Source organism: Penicillium angulare (genome assembly GCF_028827245.1).
Source record: "Penicillium angulare strain IBT 27051 chromosome Unknown utg000003l_segment0_segment0, whole genome shotgun sequence".
Lineage (NCBI taxonomy): Eukaryota > Fungi > Ascomycota > Eurotiomycetes > Eurotiales > Aspergillaceae > Penicillium > Penicillium angulare.
The window spans coordinates 4635585-4649247 of NW_026623162.1; the positions used below are offsets into that span (position 1 = coordinate 4635585).

A 13663-nucleotide genomic window follows, 5' to 3' on the forward strand; every position below is an offset into this window, starting at 1 on the left:
GTGAGTGGAGAGGCTAGACACACTAGACGCACCAGATACGTATTATGATTGGCTGATAGTATGCGCTAGTAACAGCCAATTTTGCCAATCAATCGCAACAAAGCGCTGAAAAGAAAAGGGGGCAAGATGTTTGACAATTTAAGTACCCATAGCAATTTCTGTCAAGATTAGGAATTGATGTACTGGCTAGTACTGCGCATGTCCAATAGAATCAGTTGATTGATTAAAGGTCTCTAGATCGGTTGAGCGATCTCTGTGACCTATTGTCCGTGCTCTGGTGTGTTACGACACCGTAACCGTATTTTAGTCCTAATACCATACCAATACCCAGGGAAATTGGGTGAACGATGAACAAGCCTATCCCAAAAGGTCATAGCGGTGTTGACCGCTTCCTAAGTTTGACAATTTCCCCTCCCTCTTCGAGCCCCGGCGCAGATCCCACTTGTTTCCAGTTTCTATCCACAACCTGTCTCAACCTGCCTCTCAATTTCCAGCGCTTTCTACCTTGATTTTTTGACCTGCGACGGAATTTCTCAATCGTTTAAAAGATGAGTGAGGAAAAAATTGCTGTCGTACGTGCTAGTGCATCTCAGCGAGTACCTTTCTAATAATGCAACGCAGGACCCCGATCTTCATTCTGTTGAGCATGGGGTTTTCCCCAGTGACTTTGAGTCGTGAGTGATCGGCCATTCAGATTTTAGCTTCCAGGTAGATATAACAAGTATGCAGGGAAACAACGTCTCTCGCGTCCTCTATCTACCGCGGGGTGTTAGAAAACGGACGAAGGTCAGTCAGCCTGGTGTTGAAATGGTTATTACGGCCACCCAAGTTGCTGAAATAAAATCAGATATCAAAATCTTCGAGAGGGAGAATATTGGTTTGCATATTACTCTAGCTGGTGAACTAATCTAACGTAGGCAGGGCGCCGGCGGATGAACAACAATTCGAAAGTCTGGAGATAGGGTGAATTTTAGAAGACTTAGGATTTATAAGGGGAACAAGAGGTCACTAATAGTTATTTGATAGCCACGTTGTCTGCCTCGTGTTAGATTCTGAGACCGCAAATCCTCTCTTTCAATCTCCAGTGAAGGTTCCAAAAGTAAAGTTGAAGTCCCAGGTTAAATTGTTTTACTCATACCGATTGCTATATTTAGCACATACTTGATTTGGGTACGGGGAGAGGAACTTGGGCTGTGTAAGATTTTCACTCAACACTGTGGTGCTTCCAGCTAACTTTGATCCAGGGATGTCGCCGACATGTACCCTGAAGGTACTTACAGACTTGCCCCGCGCTTTCCTGCTCGACTAACAGATATAGCGTTGGTCCGAGGAGTCGATTTGTACCCTCCTCCTATTCAATGGCTTCCGCCCAATTGTGTCATGGAAGTTGATGATGTCCTGAAAGTGTGGACCTGGCGCCAGCCTTTCGACTTGGTCCATCTTCGCCAGATGATCGCCGCTTTCACTCGGGAAGAATGGGCTTCTGTTTATCAGCAATGTTTCGAGTAAGCCGCAGCCTCCGTCCCGGCAAAGAAAAGAAGAAGGAAACTGAAGTCGCTAATGAAATTTGCACTAGGAATATAGAGCCTGGGGGGTGGATTGAGCATTGGGATGGTGACCCTAGAGTCCGCTGTGACGATGGTAGTCTACCCAGAGATAGCAGTATCGTTTCATTCGGGCAAGCAGCATGGGCTGCAGCAGAGAAATGGGGGCATTCCCTTGACACTTGTTATACGATGCGTACTGCCATGGAAAATGCTGGTTTTGTTGACATTCATGAAAAGGTTGACAAATTACCAATTGGACCTTGGCCCAAGGATCGCATGTTGAAGGAAGCCGGAAGACTTCACTTTCACCAATGGACCACTGGCCTGGAAGGGTGGGCAATGTATCTTCTCACAAAACACGGATGTCCTCATCCATGGAGTAAAGAGGAGGTACATGTTCTTGTCGCCAAAGTTCGCGCTGAGATACAAAATCCAATGATACATGTCTATCAATACGTGTGAGTATATCTACCCAATGGTCCGGAGCTGGTCTCATGGATGCTAATAACACCGGGTAGGAAGCGGGTATGGGGACGTAAACCTACTCTTGAGGAGCTACAAGGTAAAACCGGGGTTGTATTTTAGGGTGACCAGGACATTATAATGGGCTTTATCTACATGGTGTGAATATATAACTAGCCATCTGTCATCGCTCAGTAAAGAAGTATGCATTGTAATCAGCCTGCTTTTTGTGCCAGCTTACCCACGAGAGTCTCATTAACGCAGCCCAGATCAGGCTCAAGGGCCCAGACCAGTGGTGGATTGTTGATGTCTATGTTTTGGACACGGACTCAGGTAAGTGACGATCTGTTGGATCTTCGAATGCTCTTGACAGTCTAATAAAAAGAAATCGCACTAATCAGCACAATCGTGGGCTTTGTATCATTGCAGGCGACGCCGCAGGGATAATCCAACAGAGATTTGTTCGTTCATTGAAGGAACGGATCCCTAATGATCTCAGTCCCCCAGATGGATTGGCTTATGAGCGAATCAACTACTACGAGGGGCATCTCGATGGTCACATTAATCGCTCCGCAGCTGACGACTGGTGGGCTGCCCTCAATACAAAGACACGAAGTTCGAAAGAGAAAGGTCTGCGGAACTTCTTCAGGAATGCAAAGCTGCACAATAGTTTGAACGCCTTGCTTGCGATTAGAGGACTGTGGGAGGCCATGCGTATTGGGGTTCTCCATAAAATCACTGCAATGCATTGTGATGAGGTGAGTCGACATCCTTATCGATCTCCCAACAGTATCGCGCTGATCATATATTCACATCTAGGCCATATGTTGCTACTGGGAGCATATCCTGCAAACATTCCTGAGAATAGTTGGGGGGCGACAACAGCTACTTCCATATATTGATGGCGTGACGGTTGAGCTTCTTGAATCTCGTGCCCCGAAAGTATCGATGAGAGATCGACAGTTTCTCCAAAAACGAATGGATGACGGGCAGCTCTTTGCAAATCTGGATAATCAAGTTCGTGATGAGGTCTGGCAAAACATCCTCAGGATCGATTACCCAATCCCTACGTTAAAAACATTTTTCAAAGATCGTCTTTACCTTGAGGTAGCTCAGAACGTCATGAAACAAGCCTTATTGCCGGTCCCGAATGACACAGCCGCCACTATTGATGCTGGTCTCTGTGCTACATGGGATAGTGCGCGGTCGGGGACGATTCCAGTGCGACAGGAACGGCTCAAAGAGGGTCTCCTGGAGCTCTGGCGGTTCAGCTTTCAATACGGGTTTGAAATGACTGGTCACACCCGCTTAAAATCCGATAAGCAGGTACCACAAGATGGAATAGAGGCAGCGGAACTTTGGCGGCATTTTTTCGCTCTGTTGAGAATTCGGGGGTTTAAAGCCCCCGATGGAGACTCCGCTGCGGCACCTACCATGTTACTTCCCACCCCACCACCATGCGAATTTCCCGAGAACCCGGAGCATGAGATTGAAGCCCCCAAGCGATGTGGAAAACCTTATTCCAATTCCGCTAGAGCAGATCGATTCGCCCTCACAGCCAGCTCGATGCGCCAGCGATCAGTGCCTGACCGCGTGACTGCCGGATTTCTGCGCCAGTCCGTCTTCAATGCCTTCTTCAGCTATCTTCAGACTACTGCCACCGGGACTAGTTCAACAACTTGTGAGGTTCCATTGCAACAAGCGCAGGTGGAGGTGGAATCCAACCAGCCTCCTCTCGGAAGCGAGACAGTCAGTCCAGTGAATGGGTACGACCAACCGAGTGAATCCACATCCAACGAGCCGAGCTCATGGAACACGACTCCTGGCAGGGGGCTGATCAGTGATTCTGCATATACACTGTCGAGTTCAGCCAGTCAGTCCCAATCAAGCCCGGTGATCATGAATTTCAACCTCGCGGGGCTATCAAGGGATCAGCAACAGTTACAGATGCCGTACGATTTTGAGTGGATTCACCAATTTAGCACTGAGCTAGATGCAAATTCTTTTGGAGTGGAAATAATGGACACTGGGCGCTCTATCCCACCACAAGATATTTTTGACTACTACTCAACTCACGCTAGCTCGCAGCTAGTTGCTAGTCTCAACAATGAGGATAGTCTCGGGCCATCAATCAATAACAAGAGAAAAAGAGAGCATTCAGACGACGCAGGTAACAATGTGAATACGAGAGCAAAACGGTTTATTGAAGAACAGGCTCTTCGAGCCCGCGACCGCATAACAATGGACTCGGTATCAAGACATACAAGCCTTTCATCCCTTTAATTGTCGGAAAAGGGGGGTGGCAGGATCTCAATTTCGAATAAATAAATTCAGTTTTTGATGTGGGATGTCTTTTGCTAGATATTTAAATTTTCAACTTGGAATTAGGGTAGTGATTGCCAATTGGTGCTTAAATTTGTTGATATCGGGATGGACTGCGCATTCAAAGAAAATCCCAACAGACAATTCCGGGCGCAATTGACATACCCAATCTTCTTCAAGTCGCAGACATTCTATTTGTTTATCCATTGAAAATTGAACTTAGGATTGAAATGTCCCCGGAAAGAAGTCTAGTTCAAGTCCTTGATATATCATGTTACTTTGATCAGCTTAAATATGGAAAAATTTGTTCCGGCATATGTTATTAATCTCATTGGCTAAGGATAGACTAAATCAAGATTTGAAGGCACATGAACGCGTAGATTGGAGCAGGGTATGCTGGAGGTGAGTTGCCTTCTTCCTCTGATCCTCCAGATCGAGCTCCATCTCCCGCGATTGCTGTGTGAGAAGACCACTCTCATAGACGAGCCAGTCATGCGAGCTTTGAAGCTTACTGTTTTCATCCGCCAAATGCACATCCTGGGCGGACTTCACGATATAACACTCCCACATAGCTAAGTACAAATCGAGAAGGTTAAAGCCTTGTGCCACAAGGGGCCCATCGAGTTCCAGTAGTTGTCTTATCTGCACCGCCAGAGCGCCAATGGGTTGGGATTGCTGCAGTCATCAGTATGTGTGCAAGGATAGATGACTTTCCATGACAGGACACTCACCTGGGGCATTTTACTAGGGCTCCCGTCAAGCACCTCCGCTTTCGAAAATGAGGTTTCTCCATCCTCAGACAACTGGCGCAGTTTTTTGTCCGGGCGGTCGATGAGTGGTTCTGGGCTTTGACAGTGCTTTCGGTCCATAGGCGAGGACATCTTGCAGAATATCGTGGGGGCAGTCAGATATGCGGGAAATGAAATCTGAGTCAGGGATGAATAGTAGCAGAGCAGTTTGAGCGCTTATATATATATGTTTCTTTTTCGCAGTCAGGCTTTGCAAAAACCGAATTTTTGCCAAGGAATTGATCAAGAAAGTCAATTTCATATTGCAAGGTGCGGTCATCCAACGTTGAGTAAACGCTTCGGTGGACTTCAACACTTCAATCACCGACAAAACCGAGCCATGGGTAAAACAGTTGCCAAGCCTAACTTGGAAATGCTCAATTTGGCTGCTTTTACAATCGTGAATTTCGGGGTCCTCGACCTGGCCGCTATCAACATCTACAGGGTGACGCAACGCTCATCTAGATCTTAGAAGCATAACATCACCCGCTTCTTTTTTGATGGATAAAATGCCATCCATTAAAATACACCAATACCGCAATATCGCCGGACCCTAGGTACGCTGATCTCATGATAAGAATAAAAGAGCGCCTGCCAGCCGATTTATTTTGTACGCAAGCCTGTTTTTAAACGATTCTAGTATCTCTAGATTGAAATACTGGAGAACGATAACGTTTGACATCTTCTGACCCATTCAATAGTCTTCGGCAAAAACGGTGGATATGAGGTGAATGAAGATAGTGAGCTCAGCAATTAGAGCGCAAAAAAAACCAACATGACTTCTGACCTCGTGAGCAATAATCCATGGAGCCTTACTCTGCAAATCAAGCACAATATGTAGAAACCTGGAGCCAAGAAATGTTGGTATATTGATGCCAGACAGAAGATGAGGCTCCAGCGATTGGGTCAAAATTGAGGGTTGAACTGGAAGTTGGGAACACGCCATTGATCATGTTAGGCCTTCCAAGTCTCGTAGCCCGGATTACCTGAAGAGAACATAAAAGTGAACATCGCACATCCAGTCTTACCCATCAAGTCTAGCACCATGCGTCTCGTTCCTTATCTCTTCACTGTCGGCTTACCCCTGACCCTTGCGGGCCGATTTCAGCTTTACGATGTCGATGGAAAATGCCGTATCTATTCAGTTGACAACTGGGATTGTACGGGCACCTCGGATCCAATTGGGAATCTCAAAGGAAGAACATGTGACTGTGAGAAAGCATCCCCATGCATCCTGGATTATTGCTAATAAGCCACTCGCCAACAGTGAAATCAGGAGTGGCGGACGGGCCGCGCTTCATGAACGTCTCGATCTGTGGCCATGATGCCGGGAACAGAAGCTCGGTCGCGACCGTTCAACTCGATGATACTGGTCTGATACGGTTCCAAAACCTGCAAGGCCAGACGGCCAGTTGTACAATCGACGCTTCTCTCCAAGTCGGGAGTGAGTGCACAGTTGGCCGAAACACCACCGAGAGAGTGACGACCACTTCGTCCACCACTCGAACTCTGGCCGTTGTGCGTCCTACGGAAATTCCATCCCCGACTCAAAAAAACACGACCGGACTAGCGACGGACTGCTGATGCATCCTCTGCTTTAAGTGGACCTGCGAAATATTTTGCTGTCAAATTTGTGGCTTTGCTCATGAGACTCAAATCTTTTCTCGCCCTCAAGTTGTTGCTCCCAACGTTTAAATGGGCCTTGCCAGATTGAAAATTGAATAACGAAATTAGTTTCTACGATATCAACCGAGCGCTCTGACCCATTGAATGGTGAGTATATATCTGTAATAAGCCCTGGTAGCGACGATCAAATAGCTTCAAATCGTTCCCGGCTCCTGACAACATATCTAAATGGACAACAATTGGTATTTTGCTGATATATACTCTAATCGACGGGACATCATCTGTCTCATGGAAAGCATCTGCGAATGAAACGAGCCTAGCTACTCGGCTCTAAATATGAACAACTTCTTTCACGGCCACTTAATTCAATGGGAATACTCGTCCCAATAGAGTGCTCCTTTCGGGGTGGCTCTTCCTCCCAAGACCCCCACAGCACCAAGTAGTTGAGAGTGTATGATCCCTCCTCTTTTACGCGACGTACGGCAATAGCTTTGATTGGCCATAATTGGCCATGCTAAAAAGAGGTCAGTTTCGGTCATGCGGAACTGGAATAGATGGTTGTCTTACCTCCTCATTCTGCCCACTGGACCAGTCCCGCCCGGTCGAGTCTGGCACGCTCGACGAGTATTCAGTGGTAGCTTCATCGGAAATGACAAAGTCATAGTCATCGGTATTTTCGGATGGAGCATTTTCGTTTGTTGACTGCGAAGACGATTCATCGGCGGTGACAAGTTCTTCGGGGTAGTCCGGCCAAGACAAGGTGGTCAAAAGTTCGTTTTTCGGATGCATAGCCATTGGTAGGATGAGAGTTGGGATGAAAGTTGAGGAAAATGAAATGAATAGTGATAGAGACTGGTAGCCTGGGCCCTTTATAAACGTAGAATATCGGTATTGGTGGCCCGCCTTTTTGGACTGAATTTTTCTTGTGGTTGGAAATGGTTGTTGGTTTACCGAATGCATCTGTTCGCTGAGCGGCTGTTCGCTGAGCGCCTGTTTACTGAACGCCTGTTTACTGAACGCCTGTTTACTGAACGCCTGTTTACTGAACGCCTGTTTACTGAACGCCTGTTTACCGAATGCCTGTTTTCTGAACGCCTGTTTACCGAATGTCTGTTTACTGAATGCCTGTTTACCGAATGTCTGTTTACTGAATGCCTGTTTACTGAACGCCTGTTTACTGAATGCCTGTTTACCGAATGCCTGTTTACTGAATGCCTGTTTACTGAATGTCTGTTTACTGAATGCCTGTTTACCGAATGCCTGTTTACCGAATGCCTGTTTACTGAACGCCTCTTTACTGAACGTCTATTTACTGAATGCCTGTTTACTGAATGCCTGTTTACTACTGGCTTTTTCACTGCTCGCATCTGTTTAAACAAGACATTCTAGTGGATTCAAATAGATAGCTCGTGTGCATTTCATTGGGTTTATCAATTGGATGGCTCATTCCCAAGCAAAAGATAAGCCAATACCAATCAATTGCTCAATCTATGGGTAGCAGCCACAGAGCAGGAAAAGAACCCTATCCCTCTCTGAAACTTCTTGAAACCGACGCACTCCAAGCTGAGTGATGATTCGAGGATTAAAGAGCATGAATACATTGCACTGCATTTCAGAGCATATTTCTCTACCATACATAATGATCGAGTCTCCTGCCACCGTTGTCTCCTGCATCAATACCTGCAATATTTCAAAAACCTCAAGGCAGGGACTCGCAATCAAAATCGGCTGCGTGAGCAGTTAGAGCTCTCTGGTCAATGATCATTCGTATGATGGGCTCTAGCTGTTGGTGAACGGAGCATGACATATGAAGTGGACATAGTTCCTCGCATGCTTCCTGGGCTCTGTCCATGCGCGTAGTCAGCTGGCATGTCTTTTCTTGTAGCCGGAAGATTTTCGTATAGATGGGAGTCATGGACTCCTGTGTCTGCGACTCGAAAAGCTCGTCAAGTACCATGATCATGTCTGCCGTGCTCTCTTGCAGTATTTTGAGTGCTTTGTAACATTCGCGGAGGTAGCGATTCTCGATTTGCTGCTGACCAATTTCTTGCGATAACTCAATGAGCTGTTGCATATTGCAGGGCTTATTATATGCAAAAAGCAAGATGATGCGGAGAATGAAATTAGTCACTGGACAGTTGGGGTTGACTCTATTACTGAGTTCAAGTTTCTATGCGCCTGAGATATAGTCAGTCAATACAAATATCCAAAGCCTCCCGTCAAGTTGAGTGGTTCATCCACCAACTCTAGCACACATGCTCACTCAACGGAGCGTTTTCTGCGTTTAGTTGGTGGGTCACCGTTCCGCGGAGATCAACGCTTGAGATGAGCACCGAATGCAGTGAGAAAGATTTCGAGCCTATATATTGAGACCCAGTCCGCCGTCTTCCTTCTCAAAGCAAGTCTCCTCCTCACTCCCCAATGAATACCAATCGCCTTCCCAGCTGCCTTTGCGGCGCCATCATCGCCAGTGTTGGCTTCCTCTATTTCTTGGTCTACGCAGTTCAGTTCCTTCTCTTCCATCTGCCGACCTCCCTGGATCTGGTACCCACAGCTGTGCTTGTCCTTCTCTTCGCTGTCAGCATTGCATCCTGCTATCTGTATGCAGCTCTGAGCTATGTGATTGAGATCATCACAGACGAGCCACTGGCAAGTGAGAGTGGTCTTATCAAGCTCGCGGGGACTATCTCAATATGGGCTACTGCCCTGCCTGCAGCGGGTTTCCTCCTACCAATTTGGTCTTGGACACAGCTCGGCTATCTTGTTGGCTTGACAGCAGTTGCACTAGGTCATCTTCAAGTGAGAAATAGACAGTCGACGCCGCGTTCCGGTACTTCTCTTGATATCCTGTCCATCATCATGCTAGCGCTGATGCCAACAATGCATGCTCTTGCAGGGCCAGCGTCGTTCCCGACCCCCCTCGCTACTGCATTTGTGAAGTTGTTGGCAAGCAACATACTCGGGCTAGTCATCTACATGTTGCAGCCATTGGAGGCTTTAGGAGTTCCACATCATTGGGGGCCTAGCTTTCATGCGATGTGCTTGATGACCACCTTGGCGCTCATTGTTTATTCGCACGAGGTGATGCAAGTGCTGATTGCACGAATGGCTTAATTGGGAGCTATCGTAGCCTCTTGCATCTAGCCATTCAGCCTACATCTGCGCGAAAAGGAACCGTCTTTCATCAATTGTGACTGAGGGGCCGCTGCCACTGTGAGTTGCGGGTTGGCTTTGGAGTATGCTGCTGGACGGAAAGCTAGGAAGTGTATGAAGAGAAAAATTGCAAGGATGTGTATAAGATATGTTTCCTCGTTATTGAATTTGTTTAGATTTCTCATTTTCGTTGTGGGTCAAAAATCTTTAGTTAAATGGAAGAAGGGACTGTTTACGTATTTCAACGTGAATATCATGGGTCGCTACAGCCAGGCACACGTCTATATTATTCATTCTCAATTGCAAGACCTCAAGACAGTCGCACTTCCATTCAAAGCAGGCTTGTGTAAGATACATAAATCAATGTAGACAGGCACGAAGGAGTTCATACCGAGACAGCGGCTTCTTTTGTATATCGCAGGCCTGGGAAAAAAGTCACCAAGAGTCTGAGTCTGGCAGCTGAAGCCAGACAAATTGAGTTGCATCGAGCGACCGTACGGGTAAAATCTCCAGATGCACTGCGAGAGACCTAGCACACTCGGTGTGGCATCGGGCGAAGTCGGAGCATCCAATCGACTCGAGTCGCCTCGCAGTCAGCGGCATTACGGCTGAGCAAATGCCGACGGCGGCGATGTGTCTCTGTCTTTTGAGGGCAGGGAATGCTTTGCTTTGCTACTCGGCGTCCAATTCTTTCGCTGAAACGCAACTTTATCTTAATGCGAGAGTGGTCGGAAGGCTTCTTCCCAGGCGGAACTGGCTGGAGGGGCCGTGCGGTATGACGGGAACTGTAGGAGATTCTGGCGACCATGTTGAATTGTTTTGGCTGGTTGAGACGATGGGTGGTGCTTCTCTGGAGAGTTACCCGTCGAAAGAGTGTAGAGTCCACTTGATGGACAAAATTTCAGAATGAGCAGCGGAACTGCAGTTAATATATATCCATAAAGAATCAGCCATACTCCTCATCCAACCTGGCGAGGTCACTTTTGTTACTGCCATCAAATATTGGTGAGAGACTTTATTGCAGATTTAGGCACATTGTATTGAAGGAATCTACTCTTAAGCAATATGAACACCTCATGAAAGGCCAGCTAACGAGCATCAACTTCTTTAGCAGTCTAAAACCGGCGGCCGCCAAAGTCACACCCGTACGCGCTGGATATTCCTCGTCAACGACATCGCGCTGCACGTATGCTAACTGCCAGTTGCTTTTCGATATATTGAGAGCCCTGTCTACTTATTTCAGTGGAATTCATCTTATTGATGATTTTTAAACTTCAGGCATCTCTGCAGATTACCATTACAAGAACAGAATATTTGAGCGAAAGAAAGGACGATTATGAATTTTATTTCTTGGCCTTGGAGTGATACCCAGTTGAAAGAGTACTCAGAATCTGCTGCTTCAACGAAGGCTATGCGCATAAACAAAACTTTGCTCATTCTCCCACAATATCATTGCAGCCAAGGCCCTTTCAGGCAGTATTTATCCGCAGTATCAGCAGACCTATCGGCAAGACTACCAGTCTCCAAGGGCCAATTGCCATCAAAATATTTGACATGGCATGTGAGCCGATATTTCGAATCAATCAGACGACTGTCTTTTGGGCTTTTGGATGCGCTTTAGCTGAAACCTGAGTGAAGTTACAGAAAATCGTATTTGATTGATGTCTAGTCACGCCATTAAATCACTGAATTTATTTAAGTTGTTCATTTCCATTATATTAGGCTTGCGAGAAGATGTGGACTTAAGAGTTCATCAAATACTCAACTAGTCCTTCTCGTACTCTTTCATTGTAGTAGACCTTATTTAGCATTGTCAAGAACATCTCTAAGTTTCGATAATGATGATGAGTCTTATATCAAAACTCAATTCTTGATATTTCCTGTATCTCGGGTAGACACAATTAACCACAACCAGTGGCTCGGCCAACCTATTGAAAGATCTGCCATAAGGACTCGGCGGTGCGGCCAGCAAAATTCTTCGTGGGCTGATTTTTAGACTTCCCTGGCTAGAATGGCTCTTTCCAAATTGAAAGGCGCCCCGCAAGCCCGCATCTCGTGCAAGCTGCCATATCAGGCAGCAACTCCGGTGTGGATCCACGGGTGGCCCCGTCTTCCGTGGGGGCGTGAATCAAACAACCGTGGAGCAAATCGAATCCAAGATTCAGATGTTGGTTCGATGATCATCGGCCCATTAGGCTATTTCGAATTTATCCAAACGGGGACACCAAGGTCCGCTTGGTCGGGCCTCGGCTAAATGACTTAAGTGGAGTTATCGAGATGCCATTCCAAATAAAAAGCGATTCAGGTGAAGAGAAGAGGGGAACCTTGCTTGGGGGCCGTTTCGTGACAGATCAATTCAATTCAGTATGCGCCGCAGTCAACGCTGAAAAGGCCGATGCGGAGGTTAGGCCAAGCTCGCGCTAGTTCCACCCCAATTGCCTGCGTGGTGATTCTTCACTTGAAAACAGCCCGCACGATACGCTCCACTGTTATGCACGTCAGCACCGGAGATAAACCAACCATCAAGACATTTGACTTGATCAAACATGGCAAATGGCCGATCCTGCAGACAAACACAGTGTTTCCGCCCCCTCCTTGTGATAAAAAAAGCTACTGTGGTTGTTCACCATTGATGCTAGCCTCCGATCAATATCTTTTCAAGCGGAATGACATGACCATCTGCCTGCCGCTAGCGGGCTGTCTGTCTCGCATCCCATTCTATCTAAGTGAGGCCAAATCTCACATCAACCCATCACTTGAAGATTGAAGGTGACAAACATCCCAAATTTGACTCACTTTTCAGCGAATATTGTCGTACCTCGTTACGATTTCTTCCCGCTCTGTCTTACACCATGTCTTCATCCGCTTCCTTACCGCATTCCGCGGTGCACGATGACATTTCCGGAGGCATCAGGGCTTTCTTCATTGTTGTCACTATCGTTACAGCCCTTGCTATCTCGCTTCGTTTCTAGTCGCGATTCACCCGCAACAATGCGGCACGCGGCGCGGGCAGACATACTCAGCGTCTGTGGTGGGATGATTGGGCTGCTTTAGCAGCAGTGGTAAGTGATTTTGTAATTGATCTTTTTCTCTCCCCAAGAAAAAAAATGAAAGAGACGAGAAGAGAAGAGAATGAAGAGGAAGAAACGCATACTACGAGCTATGCAAAGTGCTAACTTCATTTTAATGGTAGCCCTCGATCCTCGCTCTATGTGGACTGGCATTTGCCATGGGCCATTATGGCCTCGGTCGCCACGCCCAGTTTGTCGAGGCAAAGGATCTGCTCATCTTCCTCAGATTGTTATATGCAGTATACTACGTCTACGATATCGGCCTCTTTTTCACCAAGGTCTCGGCCTTGCTCCTCCTCTCGCGCATCTTTCCGTGGCACGCAAACGCCAAATGGTTCAACTACACACTTATCGCTACCCACTGCCTCAACTGCGCATGGTTGGCCGGCATCATCTTTGGCACCATATTCATGTGCACTCCCGTCCAGAAGGGCTGGGATTCTTTGTTACCTGGACACTGCGGCACGGCCCAGCACCTTTGGCTTGGAAGCGCAATTCCCAGTGTCATCATTGACTTAATTATATTGGTGTTGCCCCTACCAAAGATCTGGAGCTTGGAAATGGCTGCGAGACGCCGATGATAGTGAGACGCAGAATGACTATCATCGGCGTCTTTGTACTTGGCTACAGGTAAAGCGTTGAATAGCGCCAATGATTATCGCGACATGCGGCTAACAAAGAACAAACAGTGTCA

The 13663-nt window shown here is 47.0% G+C and overlaps 7 protein-coding genes across 7 annotated transcripts; 3 read left to right on the top strand and 4 right to left on the bottom strand.

Moving 5' to 3' along the window:
- Positions 1 to 548: 548 nt before the first annotated feature.
- On the top strand, positions 549 to 4292 carry N7478_003802 (uncharacterized protein; the record flags this gene model as incomplete). Its single annotated transcript, XM_056920016.1, has 12 exons — positions 549 to 572; positions 622 to 674; positions 730 to 786; positions 922 to 963; positions 1245 to 1270; positions 1319 to 1505; positions 1577 to 2005; positions 2066 to 2072; positions 2133 to 2168; positions 2246 to 2342; positions 2439 to 2767; positions 2829 to 4292. 12 exons carry the CDS (start codon positions 549 to 551, stop codon positions 4290 to 4292), a joined length of 2751 nt encoding a protein of 916 aa, XP_056783174.1.
- A 390-nt stretch (positions 4293 to 4682) lies between these two features.
- On the bottom strand, positions 4683 to 5212 carry N7478_003803 (uncharacterized protein; the record flags this gene model as incomplete). The annotated part of the gene is made up of 2 exons (XM_056920017.1): positions 4683 to 5006; positions 5063 to 5212. The coding sequence occupies 2 exons, from the start codon at positions 5210 to 5212 to the stop codon at positions 4683 to 4685; spliced, it is 474 nt and encodes a 157-aa protein (XP_056783175.1).
- A 952-nt stretch (positions 5213 to 6164) lies between these two features.
- On the top strand, positions 6165 to 6703 carry N7478_003804 (uncharacterized protein; the record flags this gene model as incomplete). The annotated part of the gene is made up of 2 exons (XM_056920018.1): positions 6165 to 6330; positions 6387 to 6703. The coding sequence occupies 2 exons, from the start codon at positions 6165 to 6167 to the stop codon at positions 6701 to 6703; spliced, it is 483 nt and encodes a 160-aa protein (XP_056783176.1).
- Positions 6704 to 7061: 358 nt separating this feature from the next.
- On the bottom strand, positions 7062 to 7540 carry N7478_003805 (uncharacterized protein; the record flags this gene model as incomplete). The annotated part of the gene is made up of 2 exons (XM_056920019.1): positions 7062 to 7259; positions 7313 to 7540. The coding sequence occupies 2 exons, from the start codon at positions 7538 to 7540 to the stop codon at positions 7062 to 7064; spliced, it is 426 nt and encodes a 141-aa protein (XP_056783177.1).
- A 904-nt stretch (positions 7541 to 8444) lies between these two features.
- N7478_003806 (uncharacterized protein) lies at positions 8445 to 8819 on the bottom strand (the record flags this gene model as incomplete). Its single annotated transcript, XM_056920020.1, has 1 exon — positions 8445 to 8819. One exon carries the CDS (start codon positions 8817 to 8819, stop codon positions 8445 to 8447), a length of 375 nt encoding a protein of 124 aa, XP_056783178.1.
- Positions 8820 to 10427: 1608 nt separating this feature from the next.
- On the bottom strand, positions 10428 to 10706 carry N7478_003807 (uncharacterized protein; the record flags this gene model as incomplete). The annotated part of the gene is made up of 1 exon (XM_056920021.1): positions 10428 to 10706. The coding sequence occupies one exon, from the start codon at positions 10704 to 10706 to the stop codon at positions 10428 to 10430; it is 279 nt and encodes a 92-aa protein (XP_056783179.1).
- Positions 10707 to 13127: 2421 nt separating this feature from the next.
- Positions 13128 to 13550, top strand: N7478_003808 (uncharacterized protein; the record flags this gene model as incomplete). The annotated part of the gene is made up of 1 exon (XM_056920022.1): positions 13128 to 13550. The coding sequence occupies one exon, from the start codon at positions 13128 to 13130 to the stop codon at positions 13548 to 13550; it is 423 nt and encodes a 140-aa protein (XP_056783180.1).
- Between the last annotated feature and the right edge of the window lie 113 nt (positions 13551 to 13663).